Source organism: Microcaecilia unicolor, chromosome 3, assembly GCF_901765095.1.
Source record: "Microcaecilia unicolor chromosome 3, aMicUni1.1, whole genome shotgun sequence".
NCBI classification, from domain to species: Eukaryota; Metazoa; Chordata; class Amphibia; order Gymnophiona; family Siphonopidae; genus Microcaecilia; species Microcaecilia unicolor.
The window spans coordinates 57,986,445-58,006,866 of record NC_044033.1 but is presented as its reverse complement, the minus strand read 5'-3'; the positions used below and the strand labels follow the sequence as shown (position 1 = coordinate 58,006,866).

Sequence of the window (20,422 nt, the reverse complement as noted above, 5' to 3'; positions counted from 1 at the left end):
GCGTACAATGCACGCCAGTTCAGAACTACTGCCTGGCTACTGTGTGGCCCAAGCAGTAATTTCAGTTTTTATGCATGCCCAGTATGCACGCCGGAATATTTCTGGCGTGCGGAGCTAACCGGGCGGTAATCGGCATTGTATGTGTACTGATGATTACTGGCCGGTTAACACGTGAGACCTTACAGCTAAGTGAATGGGTGGTGATAAGGTCTCAGGCCCAAAATGGATTCGCAATCTTCATTTTGCCGCATGTCCATTTTTGGCCAAAAAAGAGGCCTTTTTTGCAGGTGTGCTGAAAAATGGACCTGCGCCTGTCCAATACATGCATCTACACCAGTGCAGGCCACTTTTCAATGGACCTTAGTAAAAAGACCCCTTAGGAATTATAGTCAAAACTAAAATCATTTAATTGAGATGAGAGCTAAACCCTGTTTGTTTCCTGCAGTAGCAAAACAGCAAGGCACCTGTACTACTGCAGCCTCAAGGAACAGATACTGAGGTCATGCTGTATACACAAGGAAGAAGTCTACTTTCTGTTAGCTGCCTATGGATTACAGGCTGACCTTGGAAACTACAAGAAAAATGTTCACGTTGGAAGATATTTTGAGCCTGAAAGATATTTCCCGCAGTGGGTAAGATTGTACAGGAAACCTTCAGATTGTATTTATTTTGTATTATTTAATTATTAATTTTAACAGTGTGATATACAAAATTGTGAGTAGTAAATAATTTTAAACAGAAATTAGCCTGCAACCGTATACTGTGGAAAACATTTTTTTAATTATTATTTTTGACAGAGAACAATGATATTAGAGCATAAAATGTGATAAAACACATAAAAAACAGGTAAGTGCAGATCTCACAAGAGAACAAACAAGAAAAACAAAATAAATTAGCACAAGGTGAAAAAGAGAGAGGAGGAGTGTCGATAATGAGCTGAGTAGTAATAGTTAAGACTGTTATTAAGGAGGGCAGTGACATGTATGCAGTAGAGAATAATGATATAAGTTACGATTTGACTCAGGAATCCTTTTACTAAGGTGCACTGACAAATGGCCTGTGGTAGCGTAGGCGTGGGTTTTGGGCACGTGCAGAATCATTTTTTAGTGCACCTGTAAAAAAGGCCTTTTTAAAACTTTTTTCCGAAAATGAATGTGCAGCAAAATGAAAATTGCTGCGCATCCATTTTGGGTCTGAGACCTTACCGCCAGCCATTGACCTAGTGGTAAAGACTCACACGGTAATCGGGCGGTAATGACCTATGCGCATCAAATGCCACTTGGCGTGTGTAGCTGATGCTCACCAGAAAATAAAAAGTGCATAGCAGACGCGCGCCAAAAATGAAATTACCGCAAGGGCCACACGGTAACCGGGCAGTAACTCAGAACTGGCGCACGTTGGGCACGCGTACGCACTTATGTGCCTTAGTAAAAGGACCTCTTAGATTTTAAGCATCTTGGGGTGTCCAGTGGGTTGAAAGAATAAGGGAACAACTGCCTTGATAAGAAACATCTATGATTATGAGCAATTTAAGACCAATGTGCCAAGCATATGCACATCTGAGTTGGCCTCCTTTCCTCTTCTTTTCCATTTCCTGAATCATATTCTTCAAACTGTGCCACAACATTAAAATATGTTTAAGTGTAAAATCTATACCAGGACTCAATAAATCAAATGCAACATCTCCTAATGAAATGTTGGTGGATGAGGCTGCCTGGAAAAAACGGTCCTTCTCTTTTCTTAGGAAATCTTCCTATGCAAAGTTCCATTCCCTCATAGCAGTGGCGTCGCGAGGGCAGCTGACACCCGGGGCGGGTCGCCGCTGCACACCCCCCCCCCCGGGTGCAGCGCCACGCACCCTGCCCCCTCCATAGCGCAACCCCCCTCCCCCCCGCGAGAACATATCTGGAAGGCAGTGAGGGGTGGGTGGGCGGGAGGGCCAATCCGCCGAGTGCACGCTGCTGGGGGGTGTTGGCGCCTCGTTGGTTCCTTGCTCTCTCTGCCCCGGAACAGAAAGTAACCTGTTCCGGGGCAGAGAGAGCAAGGAACCAGCGAGGCGCCGACACCCCCCAGCGGCGTGCACCCGGGGCGGACCGCCCCACTGCCCCCCCTTCCTACGCCACTGCCTCATAGTATCACCACCCCCCCCCTGGTGCTGGGTCCCATAGCAGCAGTAGTAAAAGCAATAACCTAAGCAGGAAAATGAGTCTGTAAATGTGATGCTGCACTCACTACTGTCTTAGAACCTCACCAGCGAAGGCACAGCAACTAGAAGGGAAATAAGAGTCATATTGGCAAAAGCCCTCTGACATGCCAGGTGGTGGCATATGCCCCAGGCATCTTTTTTGGATGGCTGGAGTTTCATTTAGGGGGTAGTTATCAAGGTGCGGTAAAAGATCGCACTTTGCCGCACTTTGAATTACAGCAGCTTTCAGCAACCTGTGGACAGAACAGATTTTCCCTTCCCTCCCCCTACCCCTGGTTGAAGTAATAAATCCGGTTGAATTTATTACTTATAACCCACCCTTATCGAGGGTGGTAAACAAAAATACATACATAAAATCACATAAAAACAATCTTAATAAGTTCATCATAATACACAATCAAAAAAGAAAACTTAAAAAGATTTTTTAAAACAATGTCCAGATCCTTTAAATGGACAAAGGATCAACACCAGTGGGCACATAGGGATCCTTTTACAAAAGCTGCGCTAGCATTTTTAGCGTGCACTAAACGCTAGCGATGCCATATATTCCTATGGGCGTCTCTAACATTTAGCGCATGCTAATGATTAGTGCATGCTAAAAACGCTACTGCACCTTTGTAAAATACTCCCCTAGTGCACTAAGCATAACAGATGTGCTTTCAATTGTTGTTTAAATATTTGCACATGATGCTCATTTTTAAGTCCACTTGGAGGGGCATAATTGAACGGGGGAACCCAAGTTTTCCTGAGGGCATCCTCGGGAAGGGACGGGGCAACCTGTATTATTGAAACAAGGTGGGCGTCCATCTTTCGTTTCGATAATTCAGTCGGGGATGCCCAAACCTTAACATTTAGGTTGACCTTAAAGATGGTCGTCCTTAGAGATTGTCGTCCCCGTTTTTCAGTGATTATGGAAACCGAGGACGCCCATCTCAGAAATGACCAAATCTAAGCCATTCGGTCATGGGAGGAGCCAGCATTCATAGTGCACTGGTCCCCCTGACATGCCAGGACACCAACCGGGCATCCTAGGGGGCACTGCAGTGGACTTCAGAAAAAGCTTCCAGGTACATAGCTCCCTTACCTTGTGTGCTGAGCCCCCCTAAAAACCCCCAAACCCACTACCCACAACTGTACAACACTACCATAGCCCTAAGGGGGGCACCTAGATGTGGGTACAGTGGGTTTGTGGTGGGTTTTGAAGGGCTCACATTTACCACCACAAGTGTAACAGGTAGGAAGGGGTTGGCCTGGGTCCGCCTGTCTGAAGTGCACTGCAGTACCCACTAAAATTGCTCCAGGGACCTGCATACGGCTGTCAGGAAGCTGGGTATGACATTTGAGGCTGGCAAAAAATAATTTTTAAGTTTGTTTTTAGGGTGGGAGGGGGTTAGTGACCACTGGGGGAGTAAGGGGAGGTCATCCCCGATTCCCTCCGGTGGTCATCTGGTCAGTTCGGGCACCTTTTTGAGGCTTGGTCGTAAGAAAAAATGGACCAAGTAAAGTCACCTAAGTGCTCGTCAGGGACGCCCTTCTTTTTTCCATTATTGGTCGAGGACGCCCATATGTTAGGCACGCCCCAGTCCCGCCTTCGCTATGCTTCCAACATGCCCCCATGAATTTTGGTTGTCCCCGCGATGGAAAGCAGTTGAGGATGGCCAAAATCGGCTTTCGATTATGCCGATTTGGGCGATCCTGGGAGAAGGACGCCAATCTCCTGATTTGTGTTGAAAGATGGGCGCCCTTCTCTTTCGAAAATAAGCCTTACAGTGACTTAAATATCACCATGCTACATTTTGTCAGATTGCATTAGAGCCCTATAAGTCACGTTAAGGGGCAAATAACACAACTGAAAACCCTAACTCATCTTGATAACTTTCCCTCATAGAGTTCTGCTTCTTGATTTGTTGCCACTGCTGCTTGTTAGGAGAAGCAGCAGCGGCCACTGGTACACCAGGGAAGGAACAGAAAAGAGAAAAGACACCTAACAGAAGGGAGGGGGAGAGGTGGAAGATGTTGAATGGAAGGAGGAGGAGAAATTATGGTTAGAAGAGGAGAAATGCTGGATGGGAGAGGAGTAGAGAGAGAGAAGATGAATGGAAAGATAGGGAGAGAAAGAGGTGACATGCAGGATGGAAAGAGGTAGAGAGAGATATGCTGGGTAGAAGGATGAGAGAAAGTGGAGACACTAAGGGGGAGAGAAAGAGGAGAGATGCTGGCTGAGAGGATGGAGAGAGAAAGAGGGTATCCACTGGATGGAAGGGTAGGGCGAGTAAGAGAGGAGAGAAAGAAGGGAGATGTTGGCTTGAAGGATGGGAGAGAAAGAGAGGAAACACTGGATGGAAGGAGGGAGAGAGGGGGGACATGCTGGAAGAATGTGGAGAGAAAGAGGGGAGGCGCTGGATGGAAGGGTAGGGAGAGAAGGAGGGGATATGCTAGATGGAAGGATGAGGAGAGAAAGGGGAGATGCTGGATGAAAGGATGTGAGAGAAAGGTGCAAGATGCTAGATGGGAAGAGACAGAGGGGACATGCTGGAAAAGGGGGAGGGAGAGAAAGAGAGAGAGAGAGAGAGAGAAAGATGCTGGGTAGAAAGATGGAGGGGAAGAGGGAACACTGGATGGACAGAAGGGGAGTAAGGGTAGATGCTGGATGGAAGGATAGGGAGACACTGGATGGAGGGGTGGGGAGAGAAAGAGGAGAGATGCTGGATGGAAAGGGGAGATGGGATAGAGTTAGTAAAAGTTTGGAAGATAAGAAGAAAGGGCATTGGGGAGAACCGGGATGAAGGAAAGGTAGCCAAAGTTAAAAGATGGAAATTAAAGACTAGATAGCAAGAATGAATTAAATCTGGACAGAGAGGCAGAAAAACAAATTCAAGAAAACTGAAAGAGAAGGAAAGAGAAAAATGACAAATGGACAGGAAACCCTGGTAGGAGAGTTAAGAGAGGATGAGAGAAAGCAGAAACCAGAGACTGGGATCAACACAGTCAGAAAAAGTAAATGGCCAGACAAAAAAGGTAGAAAAAATAATTTTATTTTTACCTTAGGATAAAGTAATGTGGTAGCTGTGTTAATAAAGGTTAATAAATACAAATAAACACAAAATAGAAAAAAAGTGATACCTTTATATTGGACTACTTTTAATACATTTTTGACTAGCTTTCAAAGAACAATACTTTCTTCCTACCATAACAGCAGTATACTCTCCTGACCTGATCTGAGGCAGGAGGTTTTGGCCTCTGAAAGCTAATTGAAAAATGTATTAGGCTAGTCCAATAAAAAGGTATTATCTTATTTTCCATTTTCAAGCGCCTGAACTGAGCATGTGTGAGAATGCCTTCATTGGTGGCTGAAGCATGCTACCAACTTCCGCACTGCTTAAACAGTATCGTAGGGGGCTAGGGCAGTGGACCTCTTCTGCTGGTGGGGTTTGGCCATCCCCGCCAGCAATTCATCTGGAGCCACAGTTTTGGAGGAGTCTTAAGCCCAAAGTAGGGGGTGCCAAGGCTCCCTTGCGGTTAAGCTCCTGGGGGATTAGATGCTGGAAAGGGGGTATAATAGAGTGTACTGAAATACTTCTTCTTACCCATCCTTGCTGTCACTGGTATAAGTAGGGTACTTTCTAGAATAGTCATGAGATTGAGGTATGCCAAGAGGGTGGAGTCATGAGGTAAAGTGGGCAGGGTCAGAACAGAGTGGGGCGGGGCTGGGACATATGCTAAAACCTCCCTCAAAAATTAGGCCCCCTTGGCAGATCTGCTTACCTGAACACAGGACTACTTGTCATAGCATTTATTGTACAAATTGCTGAAATAAGGAGATAGCAAGTGAGTGATTATTTTGCCTTTTTCTGCTATTTCACAGGTAATTGCAAAAAGGGGGATTGAGTACATTCTAAGGCATACTCCTGAAATGCATGGAGAGCTGCAAGGGCTCACAGTCAACAAGGCTGTGCTGAAATTCATTAAGGACTCCTGTTTGTTGGAAGATGTTCCAATCCACTATTACAGACTACAAAAGGTAAGCAAAGCACATAAGAAATCCTATTTCTTTTAATGGTTTTTAAATGGTGGTGTCAATGATTTAAGTACACATATGTAACCTGGGTCTCATCCGTGCACTAGCTCTGGCCCTGGGTCACAAAGCAGATTAGTCACATTCAGGGCCTCTCTCACCTCACTCATCCATTCCAGTTTGCCTGTAGTCAAGCTTGGGAGTGAGTCTATGGTCCGGAATAGCGATCTGAGGGTTTGGGAGGCACTTGTACCCTCACCCTTAAAGATAGACTGTAGACACAGTATATGCAAACTCACTGTTATTTCTCTGCAACAGGCAGTACTTCAAACCTTTATTAAGCAGTCCAAACAGCATATAAACTCCAACTTAGATCCAATCCTTCTGGTGTTCCTCAGGGGAACTCCTATACCACTTCTCCTCTCAGGTATATTTACAGGGATATCTAATAGGCACCAAATATGTACATGTATACAGTTCACCTGTCCATGCCTAATCCTGATACTTCAATCGTTTCTCTGTAGAGTGCAGTGGCAGACGGATTATTTGCCAAAAGGTCTTTCATAAACTGCAAAAAACTTGGCCATTTCAGCCCAATTTTAATTGAAGTGTTTTTGTGTATTATGCATCTTTAGTTAGGTCAGGATAATTCTGGATTTTACACCACACATAGGATCCATTTGTACTGAGTTATTGGCAGAAGCATATCTAAGTGGGGTGCAAGGGGAGCGGTCACTCCCCCAAATGGATTTTGAATAAAATGGTACCTATGCGGATCAGCCAATCTGCTTCGTACTGATGCCTATTTTACAAAAGGTCTGCTTGCCTTGACATCAAAACCTGTCTATGCTTCTGGAATTGTATTGGATTTATTGGTTTTATATACTGCATTTAAGTGTCAATTAATTATACAAAATACAGGAATCATACAGTCCCATAAAAATAACATTGGAAAAGGAGGCATGGCCATGGGTTTGGAATGGGCGGGTCATGAGCATCACTAAAAACTACTACTACTACTTAACATTTCTAGAGTGCTACTAGGGTTACGCAGCGCTGTACAGTTTAACAAAGAAGGACAGTCCCTGCTTGAAGGAGCTTACAATCTAAAGGACGAAATGTCAAGTTGGGGCAGTCAAGATTTCCTGAATAGAGGTGTAGAGGTTAGGTGGTGAAGGTGACATTGAAGAGGTGGGCTTTGAGCAAGGATTTGAAGATGGGCAGGGAGGGGGCCTGGCGTATGGGCTCAGGGAGTTTATTCCAAGCATGGGGTAACTACCCACACCGTTATAGAATGCACCTGCTCTGCGCTTAACATAAGCATTTACACCAAGTTTTACTTGGAATAAATGCCCGTGATTAAATTCAGTCATGTAGTTGAATGCTAGGCATATTCTATAAACCATGCCTAACGTTAGGTGTAGTTTATAGAATATGTCTAGGCATATTTATTTATTGCATTTGTATCCTACATTATCCCACCTCTTTGCAGGCTCAATGTGGCTTACAATAAATCATGGATAGTGGAAATGAGAGGAGAATTGACATATGGTGTTACAGAAGTAGTTTGGGTAGCATGGTAATGGAAAACAAGATAATAACATGACATAAGGTATTCTTACATTGCTAGATATGTGTGGGGATTTCACAAGTTTTGGTTTTTATGGTATATCTTGTCGAAGAGATGTGTCTTCAGTTGTTTGCGGAAGTTGGTCAGTTCATAGGTCGCTTTTAGGTTCCGTGGCAATGCGTTCCAGAGTTGCGTGCTCACATAGGAAAAGGTTGATGCGTGCATTAGTTTATATTTGAGGCCTTTGCAGTTAGGGAAATGAAGGTTAAGGAATGTGCAAGACGATCTTTTAGCATTCCTGGGTGGTAGGTCGATCAGGTCCGCCATGTAGGCTGGGGCCTCGCCATGGATGATTTTGTGTACTAGGGTGCATATCTTGAACGTGATGCGTTATTTGAGTGGTAACCAATGTAGCTTCTCTCGTAGGGGTTTTGCGCTTTCGTATTTTGGTTTTCCAAATATGAGTCTGGCTGCTGTGTTCTGGGCTGTCTGGAGTTTTTTGAGAATTTGCTCTTTGCAGCCAGCGTAGAGTGTGTTGCAGTAGTCTAAGTGACTGAGTACCAGTGATTGTACCAAATTCCGGAAAACGGCTCTAGGGAAGTATGGTTTTATTCTTTTTAATTTCCACATTGAGTGGAACATCTTTTTGGTTATGATTTTCGCATGATTCTCTAGTGTCAGGTGTCGGTCGATGGTGACTCCTAAGATTTTCAGGGTTTCCGAAATTGGTAGATTTAGTTTTGGGGTGTTGATGGTGGTAAATTTGCTCATATTGTGCTGAGAGGTGAGTACTAGGCATTGGGTTTTCTCTGCATTGAGTTTTAATTGAAAGGCGTCTGCCCATGAGTGCATGATATGTAGACTTTGGTTGATTTCATTGGAAATTTCTTTTATGTCCTGTTTGAATGGGATGTAGATCATCACATCGTCAGCGTAAATATATGGGTTGAGGTTTTGTTTTGATAATAGTTTGGCCAAGGGTATCATCATAAGGTTGAATATAGTCGGTGAGAGGGGGGATCCCTGTGGAACTCCACATTCAGGCGTCCATGTGGCTGATGTTGTTGAATTTGATGTCACTTGATATGTGCGTGTAGTTAGGAATCCTTTAAAGCAGTTGAGAACATTGCCTCCAATGCCAAAGTATTCAAGGATGTGTAGTAGGATTCCATGGTCAACCATGTCGAAGGCACTTGACATGTCGAATTGTAGAAGTAGTATGTTCTTACCAGTAGCAATCGTTTGCTTGAATTTATTCATGAGAGTAACTAGTACTGTTTCAGTGCTGTGATTGGAGTGAAATCCTGACTGGGACTCATGTAGTATTGAGAACTTGTTTAGATAATCTGTAAGTTGTTTGGTGACCATCCCTTCTGTTATTTTGGTTATTAGGGGAATGGATGCTACTGGTCTATAGTTGGTTAACTCACTCGCGTTTTTCTTTGCGTCTTTGGGTATGGGGGTGAGTAGGATGTTTCCTTTCTCCCTTGGGAAGCGTCCATTTTGTAACATGAAGCTCACATGTTTCGTTAGATCTGTTATAAAGTGTTGGGGGGCCGATTTCATGAGGTTATTTGGACAAATGTCTAATTTGCAGTGAGATTTGGCGAATCTTTTAAGCGTTTGGGAGATGAGGTCTTCCGATAGTGGCTCGAATTCAGTCCAGATCCTATCTGCAGGGTATTCTCCATGGTCTGGGTCCAGACAGTCTAGTAGTGCAGTGTATTCGATGGGGCTAACAGGTATTTTTTGTCGCAGTTGTACTATTTTCTCTTTGAAGTACTTCGCGAGGTCATCGGCTCTTGGTGTGTCTTCGTCATTATTCGTGACTGATGTGGTGTCTATTAGTTTGTTCATAAGTTGGAAGAGTTTGTGTGTATCCTTGTAATTTGGTCCTATTTCGGTTTTGTAGTATAATCTTTTGGTTTTTCTTATGGTGTATTTGTATTTTCTTCAGAGTTGTTTCCAGGCATTAAGTGTGGATTCGTCTTTATTTTTATTCCAGGCGCGTTCTAATTTTCTAACTTGTGTTTTCAGTGTTTACAGTTCTTCGTTGAACCACGGTAATGAGTTCTTTCTGTGTGAGGTTCTGGTTTGAATTGGGGCGATGTTGTCTAATATTGTTCTGCATCTTTTGTCCCATTCTTGGAGGAATTTGATTGTGTCTGTCTTTGTTGTCCATTCGTTATCGTAGATTGGTTGCCAGAATATAGTCGGGTCTATCTTTCCTCTAGTGGTGTAGGTTTCTCGTTCTTGTTTTTTGGTTGTAGTTTTCGTCCTCCATTGGAGGGAGATGTATGCTTTGTAGTGGTCTGACCAAAGTGTGGGTATCCATTTTGTATTTGTTAATATAAGGTTTAGATCTGGGTCAAATTTGTATGCGATAATGTCTAGTGTGTGTCCTTTGTTGTGTGCCGGTTGAGTATTAGGTGCGTGAAGATCCCATAGTTGTAGGAATTCCTTGCATTCTTGGGTGCTTGTTAGGGTGGGATCTTCCAAGTGCAGGTTGATTTCGCCTATAATGATAAGGTTTGAAGTAGAGATGCATGTGTTCGATATGAAGTCCATAAGGTGTATTTGAGTGTCTTGCCAGCTGCCTGGTGGTCTGTAAAGTAGGATAGTGTTGAGGTGTTCCTGCAGGTTTGGGTGATTGATTCTTACCGATGCAATTTCGAGTTGAGGTAGGATGGATTCAGCTAGGGTCCTGATTTTTAAGGCACCATATATAGAATATAGCCCTGTATTCCTATTGGTGTCTTAGTAAAAGGACCCCTTAGTATGATATCTCGTTTCATGAATCTTTAGACCACAGGAAGAAATATATAGGATAATCATTGTGAAAGCCACCTTTAGGTGTTTTCTCCCTATTTTACATTGCAAATTTTTTATTTTATCTATACATTTGCAAAGACCATAGTGTATTCGATCTTAACATTTTGTTGGTACGTGGTACTTATGCATTACAAATATGAATTACAATAAGATGAGCTGTTTGGTGTAGATGTGGACTTAGTAGACTCAAAGATTTAATTACATGAAGTGTGTGAAGTGTTTAATGGTCATTCTTCCTCCTGATTTCTCTTGCTTCTCTTTCTATCATACCAGCCGTTCAGCCCATAAAAACGGGCTAGTATAGGAAGGGGGGGGGGTTTAAAGGCCCCCCCACCCCGCCGCCGAATTCGCCGCTGCCGCTCCCCTTCCGAGTTGCCCCCCCCCCCGGAGCCGTTGCCACCCACCTTCCACCCAGTCGGGCCCTCGCTCCGCTATTGAAACAGCAAGGGCACGCAGCACACAGCTCTACTGCTGAGCTGCTGTGGCAGCCATCTTCTTCTCTGCCTGTGTCCCACCCTCGTGTGACGTAACGTCGTCGAGGGCGGGACACAGGCAGAGAAGAAGAAGGAAGGCCGACGACGGCAGCTCAGCAGAGCTGTGTACTGCGTGCCCTCGCTGTTTCAATAGCGGAGCGAAGGCCCGACCAGGTGGAAGGTGGGTGGCGGCGGCGACTCCGGGTGGGGGGAGTGTTAGCGACGGCTGTGTCCCTCACAAATGCGCAGTAGAGACCCTCTCTGTTCCGCCCCCGTCATCACGTATTGATGCGGGGGTGGGGCAGAGAGGGTCTCTACTGCGCATTTGCGAGTGAGTACGACACTCGCCATTTATATATATTGATTTTACTCTTTGCTGTATTATATCAATGCAAAATCAAACAAAGTTACTGAATTGAAGAAAGTGTCATCACATAGAAGGGACCTACTTAAATGAAACAGCCAGTGAACTGGTGAAAGAGCAATAATGTTTGATATTGGAGAATTAGTTCACTTTGCGTGCATATTATTTGTATTCATTGGCAAAATGCTAATTTGTATACAGAGATTAAGACAAATTTAAATGGTGTGGGAAACTTGATTCCATTATTTTTCTCTTGATTTACTTGAAATGAAGTCAGATTGCTGAATGAATATCAAGGGAAAGAACAGTGAAAAGCAGAGATGTGCATTCATTAGTTTGGCTTGTTAGTGCCTCTTAAAAATGCATTCTAAACCAATTTATTTCACATTAACATACAATTTAACATGATTAAAGTCAATTAGTGCACATTACAAAGTTTTGTGTTTTTTTTATTAATAACAACGTGTGAAATGAACTGAAATAACATCTAAAAATCAGGGAGAAAAAAGCCCAAACAAACTGAAAACAAACAAAACATTTTTTTGCATGTGGCCTTTTTTTTACATTTTACTGCAGACAAAAGAATAATCTGACCGGTACAGTGGCAGAATAATAGCTTGATTACAGCATTTCTAAAATTTAAAAAATAGGAATGCATTTTTAGTGTTGAGCAAAGAGCAGACAAGATGCTTGAAAAGAAAAGATAAAAAGAAAGATTGCTTCATTATTTGAACAGAATTCCTGAGACGGACATCACATTGCTGATAAGTAGCAAATTAGTGCTAAACTAATCTATAGTACTGTTCTTATGTTGTTACAGGATAAGAAGGAAACTTGTCAGACTGTTGTCCTGGGCTTGACACTGCAAGGAATCCATATATATCAGGTGAAGTGATGACAATTTATGCAAGCAGTTGCTGATAATTTTTTTATTTATTTTTTGTTTGTTACATTTGTACCCCATGATGTCTGACTCATGGCAGGCTCAATGCAGCTTACATGGGGCAATGGAGGGTTAAGTGACTTGCCCAGAGTCACAAGGAGCTGCCTGTGCCTGAAGTGGGAACTGAACTCAGTTCCTCAGGACCAAAGTCCACCACCCTAACCACTAGGCCACTCCTCCACTCACCCTGGTTACTGAGATACTTTTAAGGGGTTAGAGCAGATAGTGGTTGGACCATAAGGACAGAGCCGGGTGGACTTCTAAGATCTATGTCCCAGAAACAACAAAGACCATGAGCAACTATATATCATGTTCATTGTTGATTTAATGTTGAATTGAGAATGAATGTGACTGTTAGGCAGAATGGATGGACCATATAGGTCTGTATCTGCCATCACTATGTAACACATAGTATAACAGACCATGATCCAGGTGACTTTTTAACTGGGCAGAGAAAAATCAAGGATTCCTTTCTTCCTAATAGCATCTGATTCTATCACATCACATAAGTACATAAGTACATAAGTAGTGCCATACTGGGAAAGACCAAAGATCCATCTAGCCCAGCATCCTGTCACCGACAGTGGCCAATCCAGGTCAAGGGCACCTGGCACGCTCCCCAAACGTAAAAACATTCCAGACAAGTTATACCTAAAAATGCGGAATTTTTCCAAGTCCATTTAATAGCGGTCTATGGACTTGTCCTTTAGGAATCTATCTAACCCCTTTTTAAACTCCGTCAAGCTAACCGCCCGTACCACGTTCTCCGGCAACGAATTCCAGAGTCTAATTACACGTTGGGTGAAGAAAAATTTTCTCCGATTCGTTTTAAATTTACCACACTGTAGCTTCAACTCATGCCCTCTAGTCCTAGTATTTTTGGATAGCGTGAACAGTCGCTTCACATCCACCCGATCCATTCCATTCATTATTTTATACACTTCTATCATATCTCCCCTCAGCCGTCTCTTCTCCAAGCTGAAAAGCCCTAGCCTTCTCAGCCTCTCTTCATAGGAAAGTCGTCCCATCCCCACTATCATTTTCGTCGCCCTTCGCTGTACCTTTTCCAATTCTACTATATCTTTTTTGAGATACGGAGACCAGTACTGAACACAATACTCCAGGTGCGGTCGCACCATGGAGCGATACAACGGCATTATAACATCCGCACACCTGGACTCCATACCCTTCCTAATAACACCCAACATTCTATTCGCTTTCCTAGCCGCAGCAGCACACTGAGCAGAAGGTTTCAGCGTATCATCGACGACGACACCCAGATCCCTTTCTTGATCCGTAACTCCTAACGCGGAACCTTGCAAGACGTAGCTATAATTCGGGTTCCTCTTACCCACATGCATCACTTTGCACTTGTCAACATTGAACTTCATCTGCCACTTGCACGCCCATTCTCCCAGTCTCGCAAGGTCCTCCTGTAATCGTTCACATTCCTCCTGCGACTTGACGACCCTGAATAATCACAGTTAAGTACATCCATATCCAATATCATGCATGCAGCAGCAAAGTCCTAACTTACTTTTTCAGCATGATGGAGATAAATTGTAGAAAAATGCCAACAAACAAGATTTCCTTTCTGATGTTCTCATATTCCTTCTAGGGACATTAACAGACAGTTGGGCCAAATGACCTAGGTGTAAAAGATTATCCTCACCCCTCCCATGAAAGAGGTTTTCCAAAGCCTTGATTCTCTTTTATAACTATTTTTGCTTGAAATGTCAGACACAGAGCAAATAACAGCTACTACTTTATTGGCTACAGTAGCGTTAACTTCTGACAAGGTCTGGATCTTAAAGAAATTCTTCCAGAAAAAAGAAAAAACCTTTTCGAGGTTTACAAACTCAGGAGTGCTATATACATAAGATACCAAAGATTAACAAAGATAGCGATGTCTACAAAAACATTCCATTTCCAAAGGCTTCTTCTCATTTACCGTGCTGGGAATCGTTAGCTTGATTTAGAAAAAAAGGTCCTTAGCTTGAGATGGTTTGTTTCCCACCGGAGACCCCTGTAACAGTAAAACCAGAGGGTCTAATGGTAGTGTAAATCCAAATCTTTACCTATTCCTCCAAAACATTTGAATGAGTGGACACCCCTACCATATATGAAGGCAAGTACCCACCATGCCACACCCTCTCCAGCACTGATTGGACACTCCTTTCACAAACTTAGAAACACAACTTGGGGGCATATACCATTGAAATAGCAACTTAACCCTTTATTCTATTAAATTAGTTTGAGAAACAGAGTTTTTGTTGTTTTGATGAATAATTTGCCAATCCTTCTCAGAGATTGACCTTCCCAAGTTTTGTTCCCATCAAAAGATCATAAAGATTAGAGATCATTTTCCTTTAAGAAGCCCCTCCTAACAAAAGCTCTTCAAATGGTAATACTGGCCCATTTAAACTGGATTCCACCAATTTGTCCTGTAATAAATTACACATCTAGAGAAAAATAAAACTCAGATCACGGAATTCCATATGTTTCCCACATTTGTTGGAAAAAGTGCGGTGTGCCACCAGAATAAGACTGTCCCACCCTAGTTATACCATAAGCCTCCCATCTGCTAATACTTTTACAAACTCCAGCAAGGAGAAACAACAGAAGAGCCTTAACAGGTGCCGCCATAGACAGTCTTTTCTGGCCCACTAGAGATCTCCATACTCTGGCCCAAAGTGAGATATTGTGGGGCATAATCGAAAGGAGTGCCCAAGTTTTCCTGAGCACGTCCTTGCAGGACGTCCCGGCGAAGGGGCAGGGAAATCTGTATTATTGAAACAAGATGGGCGTCCATCTTTTGTTTCGATAATACGGTCGGGGACGCCCAAATCTTGACATTTAGGTCGTCCCTAGAGATGGTCGTCCTTAGACTTGGTCATTTCTGGTTTTTGGCGATAATGGAAACTAAGGACGCCCATCTCAGAAATGACCAAATGCAAGCCCTTTGGTCTTGGGAGGAGCCAGCATTCGTAGTGCACTGGTCCCCCTTATGTACTTATGTACTTATGTACATGCCAGGACACCAGCCGGCACCCTAGGGGACACTGCGGTGGACTTCAGAAAAACCTCCCAGGTACATAGCTCCCTTACCTTGTGTGCTGAGCCCCCTAAAACCCACTACCCACAACTGTACACCACCACCATAGCCCTTATGGGTGAAGTGGGGCACCTACGTGCGGGTACAGTGGGTTTGTGATGGGTTTTGAAGGGCTCACATTTACCATCACAACTGTAACAGGTAGGGGGGGATGTGCCTGGGTCCGCCTGCCTGAAGTGCACTGCACCCACTAAAATTGCTCCAGGGACCTGCATACTGCTGTGATGGACCTGAGTATGACATTTGAGGCTGGCATAGAGGCTGGCACAAAATATTTTTAAAGCTTTTTGAGGGTTGGAGGGGGTTGGTGACCACTGGGGGAGTAAGGGGAGGTCATCCCCGATTCTCTTCGATGGTCATCTGGTCAGTTTGGGCACCTTTTTGTGCCTTGTTCGTAGGAAAAACACGACCAAGTAAAATCGTCCAAGTGCTCGTCAGGGACACCTTTTTTTTCCATTATGGGTCGAGGACGTCCATGTGTTAGGCACGCCCAAGTTCCACCTTCGCTATGCCTCCAACATGCTCCCTTGAACTTTGGCAATCCCTGAGATGGAAAGCAGTTGGGGACGTCCAAGATCGGCTTTCAATTATACCGATTTGGACGACCCTGTGAGAAGGATGCCCATCTTTCGATGTGTCGAAAGATGGGCGTCCTTCTCTTTCAAAAATAAGCCTGTATATCTGTTCTGCTCTCTCCCTAGGGTGATTAGCATGCAATTTAAACCAGAGTATAGAATATCACTAGGATAAGACTCAGAACACATGAACCAAAATCTTTTTTAATGCAGTAATCAAACAAAGAAAGGTAATTTACAGTTCAGATCTACTGGACAAGAGTTTTTGCCCTGTAAATTGGAAGTCAATTCTCAAACAGCTTTCTCTCCCTGCAAGAGAGAAGCTGGGAGCAATTTCAGCAAATTATATATATTTTTATAATGATGAAAAACTTGATGGAGTTACAAGGGCTTGAAGGGCTCATGCAACAAACACACATTAACAGCTAGATCATAGAAGGAGTATGCTGCAGACAGCTTAACAAATCTGAAGGACAGGAAAGAGGGGGACTACTAGACTAGCATGTTTAGAGAATCAGACAAGCCAACAGAGTCACACAAGAGACAGGGATTTGGGACATATGCTCTGAAAGAGCCTATTATAGGAAACTACAGGATTACAAGAGATTTGTAGTCTTATCCATTTTAAAGGTACACGCAGTGTAATCTGTTACAGACAGTGATCAACGTATTCACATAAGCAACAAACAGCCTGCCTCTATTCACATGGAGGCAGAACAAGATTTCTGTACGAAATGGGAAATGTGCTAAAATAGCATATCTTAACATAGCCCACATTGATAACTATGCCCCTTAATCCCTTTTGTAAAGATTTGGCTGAAATGAGCACTTTAAAGGCTGCTATATGAACCTGATAGAGAATTTTTATTTTACAGATACATGTAAGATGAGAAATACATACTCAAACCATGCCCAAAACACACACACCCTCAAATTCTCTGCCTACCAACTATATCTACATGCCACTAGTGGCTTTCTGAACTTGCCACTGCCATTCATACATGTAGCCTATCTGTACTTGTAAAGGTTGCTATTTCTATGTGCAGATGTGGGTAAAATAACCCCCTTAAGGGCCTCTTTACTAAACAGAGTTAAGATGTTGCATATAATGGGCTAGATTCCATATATGGCACCTGAAAATTCTGTGCAGAAAAAAAATACGCCTAGGTGTATTCTCTAAAGTACGCCTAAATTTTATAGAATAGGCTTAAATTTCTGCATGTCCCCATGCATACCTCCTACCCACCCTTCCCCCTGCCCCCTGCCTGAATTCAAGACTGTCATTGAGATGTTTCACTTATATATACTATCAGCTACCACATTTGCTTATTTCCGATCTGACGAAGAAGGGCAACCTTTGAAAGCTAATCAAGAAATGTATTAAGTTATGTCCAATAAAAAGGTATCATCTTATTTTCTTTTTCATGTTTTATTTTGTTTGATTTCTAACACGGCTACCACACCTCTCTGCATGGTATATAGAATTACACCGAGTGGCTCTCCACATGATCAAATTTAGTCACAGCCATTTATGCTATGTTTTACTTGGCGTAAATCCCGATGCCTAAATTAGAAGCAGAGCAGATGTATTTTATAACAAAGTGCGTAGATTTTAGAAACGCCCATGTCCTGCCTATGGCCACACCCCATTTTTGACTATGCAACTTAGAATTTATGTGCTCCACATGACAGAATATGCTTAGCGAGTTCTGCGTGTAAATCTTAATTAATGACAATTAGTGCTATGCTATGCTACAGTTCTCTTATATGATGGACCTCTCAGCAGAGTACAATCTGAAAAAAATAAAAGAACTCTTCTCTTGAAGAGGAAATTACAACAACAGAAAAAAAAAAGAAAAAAAGAAAATCAATTCTTTAAACTATACTTCTTTCTAACCCCTCAAATTCAAACATCCCTAACTTATTAAGGGCCCTGTTTACTAAGGCATGTTAGAGTTTTTAACATGCCTACAATTAACGTGTGCGCTAACCGTGTAGGGATATTGTAGGTGTATACACAGTTAACAAACAAACATGGTTAACATGCATTAAAAACGCTAATGTGCCTATATCGCGACTTTGTAAACAGGGCCCTAATATATATATATAAGTTGTTTAAAGTTTCTGGAAAAGAAAAATTGACATCACTTGTTTTACATCTTTAAGCAATAAATTCCAGAGTCTAGCTCCCTGGACTGAAAATAAACCGTCATGAATAGACTTATAAACTACATTTTTAAATGAAGGAAAAACCTGCTGATAATTGCATGTTAACATCCATTTGGCAGCGTGGATTGCTAGTTAACCAATTAAGTTACGCACATTAAGGTGCAGTATATAGAACCTGGCAGAATATGTATTAATGGCCAAAGTTGAGGTGTATTAGATGCAAAACATTTGTATGAATTTGGGGGTATATTCTCATTACTTGTCAGCAGTTTTTACAAGCCATTTGAATAAACTGGCTCCAGTCTTATGTGGTTTGTAATTGTGTTGCATATGAGTTGGTTGCTGCCTTCTAAGTTGTTTTTATGAGTTACAATATTTATATATTATGGTATATATACTAACTTTTAACACTTATGGTTTCGATTGAGTTACTTTTAATTCTGATTTTCTGTTATTTAGCTATATATGTTTCAATATGGTGCTTATATTTATGTTAATATTTTATTAATATGTATCTCATTTTGAACAGTATTAAATACCCCTGATGTAGCCCTATTAGTGGGCAAAATATGGCCACATCGGGCAATTTGTTTGTTACACCCTCAAGTGTTGTTGAATTAAAGTTTATTTTGGATTCCTACATACTTTGACTTGCTTATTTCCTCTGCTACTTTGGTATCTGGCATCTGTTAACCACTGGCTTTATTGGAGCTTGACTATATATTTACATCACTTCTGTTTGTTGTAGGATGTCAACCATGTTCGTCAGTTAGTCTATGATTTCCACTGGTCAAATGTTGAGAAGCTCACATTCCTTGTAAGTATCAATAAAAATAAACAAACAAGTTGTAGATGATAACCTTCCAATTGAAGTAACTTCCTGTGTTTAAATATTTTATTATGTTCTTATGAGAGGCAAGGCCTGTCAGGGACTAGGAGGGTAAGAAAGGGAAAGGCAGGAAGAGTCCAACTGTTTTCCCTAATCCCCAGAGAGAGAACCCAAGTAAAACTGCCCTTACTTAGGAAATCATGCTATCAGGGTCCTAGAAAATACATTGGGGCTGCAACAAGCAGAAGCCATGGGAGGAGAGGCAGGAAGGAAACATTTCCAAGGCCAGCTGTGTTCAGTATGGATGACTGTGGAGATGTGGAGTGTGTATGTCTCCCCCTCCCTGCCCCATCACATTCCAAGTCATATCGCTGTGGTCCAGTGGCAGCATGTGCAGCTATTCACTTGTATTATGGCACAGTTTGAGCCTGAATCATATGTGGTTTGCCATGTAATGGCCAGAGATGCAATGGTGGCAAGGAGGTTTGATAACAACAGGTTGCATGATGTCACAAGGCTGAAGCCAATCTCCACCCAAGGAGGTTTTGATTGTCCCCAATGCAGCTGCCACCATCTTGGTACACCCAAAACAATGTTATTGATAGGGCAACAAGCTTTGTCTACTGGCTTCAGCCCACATAATGGGCCAGATAGGCTTATGCTGTCTCCTGTGATCAAACATCCTTGAATGGTGCAATGACATACAAACATCCTTGAATGGTGCAATGACATACTTATATGATTGCATGCAAGGGCAGCTTTACTGAGTCACAGGTATGGCAGTAGCAGATGGTGCCTTGTTTCCAAGCACATCATTCCAGTCTGTGTGTGTGGGGTTGGGGTTTTTTGTTCATCATAATGGGTGGATGCAGTCTTTTGTGTTCCAGTCAGGCTATGCAGGACCACACAGGCTTTGTGCTGGAGATGCCACCTGCCATTGACCTATCTGTGTGGCAAGAGTGACAGCCAAGTGGTAGTAGTGGTGTGCGCATGACAGCCACATGCCTTGTCAATATGGCAGATGTCAATGGATGTGCGCCAGCAAGAATGGCTGGATCTTCCATATGGCCCAGTGACAGTACTTATGCTTCTATGTTTCAGGTGACTTCAAACATTTAGGGGATAGGAAAGACATGGAACATGTATGATTTCTGGCCACCTTCAGATTGCTGTTGAGAGCTTCCACCAACCAATATGATATCCTTGTACACAGCCTAGCCTAGTTACAGGGGTTTGATGAGATAGTTGACATTTTGGCTGACTCTAAAGGGAAAGGGCCTGTGTTCTCACGTGGTGCTGCCTGAGGCATTCCCTGTTTGGAATTAATCATT

The 20,422-nt window shown here is 42.8% G+C and overlaps 1 protein-coding gene across 1 annotated transcript in view; it reads left to right on the top strand.

The window, feature by feature from the left end:
* The window catches only part of LOC115464264 (FERM domain-containing protein 6-like), a 63,093-nt gene that overhangs the window by 25,419 nt on the left and 17,252 nt on the right, over positions 1–20,422 (top strand). The window contains exons 5-8 of the mRNA XM_030194663.1: positions 446–632; positions 6,072–6,227; positions 12,281–12,346; positions 19,011–19,079. Of these exons, the coding sequence (XP_030050523.1) occupies positions 446–632; positions 6,072–6,227; positions 12,281–12,346; positions 19,011–19,079 (478 nt within the window). The remainder of the gene's footprint in view (positions 1–445; positions 633–6,071; positions 6,228–12,280; positions 12,347–19,010; positions 19,080–20,422) is intronic.